Source organism: Aspergillus vadensis (assembly GCF_003184925.1).
Source record: "Aspergillus vadensis CBS 113365 unplaced genomic scaffold BO88scaffold_23, whole genome shotgun sequence".
Lineage (NCBI taxonomy): Eukaryota > Fungi > Ascomycota > Eurotiomycetes > Eurotiales > Aspergillaceae > Aspergillus > Aspergillus vadensis.
In genome coordinates this window covers 20,601-22,537 of record NW_020292061.1, presented here as the reverse complement: position 1 = coordinate 22,537, position 1,937 = coordinate 20,601, and the positions used below count along the sequence as shown (strand labels likewise).

General features: G+C 52.1%; 1 protein-coding gene across 1 annotated transcript; it reads right to left on the bottom strand.

Annotated features, from left to right (window-relative positions):
- Positions 1 to 237: 237 nt before the first annotated feature.
- Positions 238 to 1,662, bottom strand: BO88DRAFT_347590 (S-adenosyl-L-methionine-dependent methyltransferase; the record flags this gene model as incomplete). Its single annotated transcript, XM_025703382.1, has 4 exons — positions 238 to 539; positions 594 to 1,051; positions 1,114 to 1,246; positions 1,302 to 1,662. The coding sequence occupies 4 exons, from the start codon at positions 1,660 to 1,662 to the stop codon at positions 238 to 240; spliced, it is 1,254 nt and encodes a 417-aa protein (XP_025559599.1).
- Positions 1,663 to 1,937: the final 275 nt, after the last annotated feature.

The following is a 1,937-nucleotide window of genomic DNA, read 5'->3' as shown; positions in this document are numbered from 1 at the left end:
AATAATAAATACTATTATTAAATATTTAACTAGATTATATAATAACATTTTGTTTCATTTATTTACTTTACTTTGTATATTTGTTTTTATTATATTTATTTTTTATACTTCTTCCTTTCCCTTCTCATGTTTATTGTTCTAGTCTAGATAGCACCAAATAAGCATTATTTGACTGGCTGTCACATCCAATATTGTTGTTGTGGTTAGCAATACCATGATATCCCTCAATAGACAGGTCTACTTCATGCACTCTAGTACTCCCATCTCGCTGGTCTTTCCAGGAACAACACGCGTGATACGCAGCCCGGCATCAGCAGTCAAACGCTCAAACATCTCAATGGTGCGTTCCTTTCCCGCAGTGATACACATAAACAAGTCCACAGCGGCCGCAAGGGGCGTCGCCGGGTTATTCATGATCAACTCGACGATCAACAGTCGGCTATCAGGCGCCATGGCCTTGGAAATCAGCCGCAGTATGTTGAGCGCGTCGGTGTCGGAGTAATCGTGCAAGGTACGGCGGATATGGTAGACAAGGGCTCCTAGAGAGAATCTGAGTCTCCGTTTCACGTCCGTCAATATCCCGAAGAACTCACCTTTCACCGGCTCCTCCTTTGAAAAGTCAAGCGGCACCTTCTTCAACGCCTTGATCTCCTCCTCCGGTCGCGTTACGACCACGTCATCCAGCACGTGCGGCAAATCTTGGAGCACACACCGCTCGGGCAGCAAACCGGGAGTGTTCCGCAAGATCGACAGCAAAGCTTCGCCATCGCTGCCGGCGATATCGACGAGCAGTGGTCGAGTCTTGTCCTCAATGGGATGGTCAATGATCCAGGAGAAATCGTATGGTCCCGGCATTGGATAGAATCTTGAACTGTTACGCATGGACTTTGCGAACCCTTCCACCTCGTCCGGATCCTCCTTCATGATCTCCCAGATGGTCTTATCAGGCTGTCCCCGCGCAAATGTCCACGGGCTGCCGCGCTGCTGGGTCGGTTCGACCCGGCCGTAGTGCTCGAAGTATTTGGGGAAGGCCATTGCCGCCGAGACTTGTCTGAGGAGGTGGATAAACTTAGGAGGAGCAAGAGGGTGAAGAGGAAAGGGGGCTAGGCTCACTGGGAAACCACGTCCAAAATCCCCTTCATCGTGGGGTTGTCGATCAGAACCACCGAGTTGGGCGTGTTGACTAATTGGTCGGTTCCAACCTGTTTGAGGAAGCCCGCCGCGACGAGTGTCCACGCGAGGCGTCCTGCAACGAATAAGTCAGCCTCGAGCCCAGACACATCCCCAGTCCCGTAACTGACTAACAAGCTCGACCTCAGCCCCCAACTGCTCGGCGAGCTTGGTGTACGAGATCGGCGTGATGCAGTCGCGCGGGATGCGTTCGAGGGCGCCCCAGTGGAGGAAGACGCGCAGGACGCCCATGGCCGCGGGAATAAGCATCAGGTCCAAGAAGTGTTCCTTAGGCGTCATTAGGTTGCGCAGCGCCGTCGCGATACCTGCGTTTCCCACAGCTGGGGCGGTGCCCAGGTTCTCCTTATTTGTGCCGTTGCCATTGGAGGAGTTGCTATTTTGGCGGAGGCATGTGGCTGCTTGGGTGAGCTGCGCTGCGAGAGCATCGAGTTGGTCGGGTGGTAGGGCGGAGGATTGTATATCCCCGGGCATGGTTATGAGCAGGCTCTAACTTGGTATTTCCGTTAGTCTGTGTCGATGACGTTGTGGTGTTAGATCCCCCATATTATCTGATCAACGTTCTGATAAAAATGCTCGAGCCTCGTTAACCCTATCGAGGCGTAAAACTCTAGAATCCGAAGTATTCCTGAATTCGGGAATCCGATCGGAAATCCGAGATAGTAATGACCGAAGTAGGCTTCCGCAGGACTCAGCCCCAAACCTGACCCAGGACCCAGACTGGGTACCCATTGGGGCCCCAGGAAAAC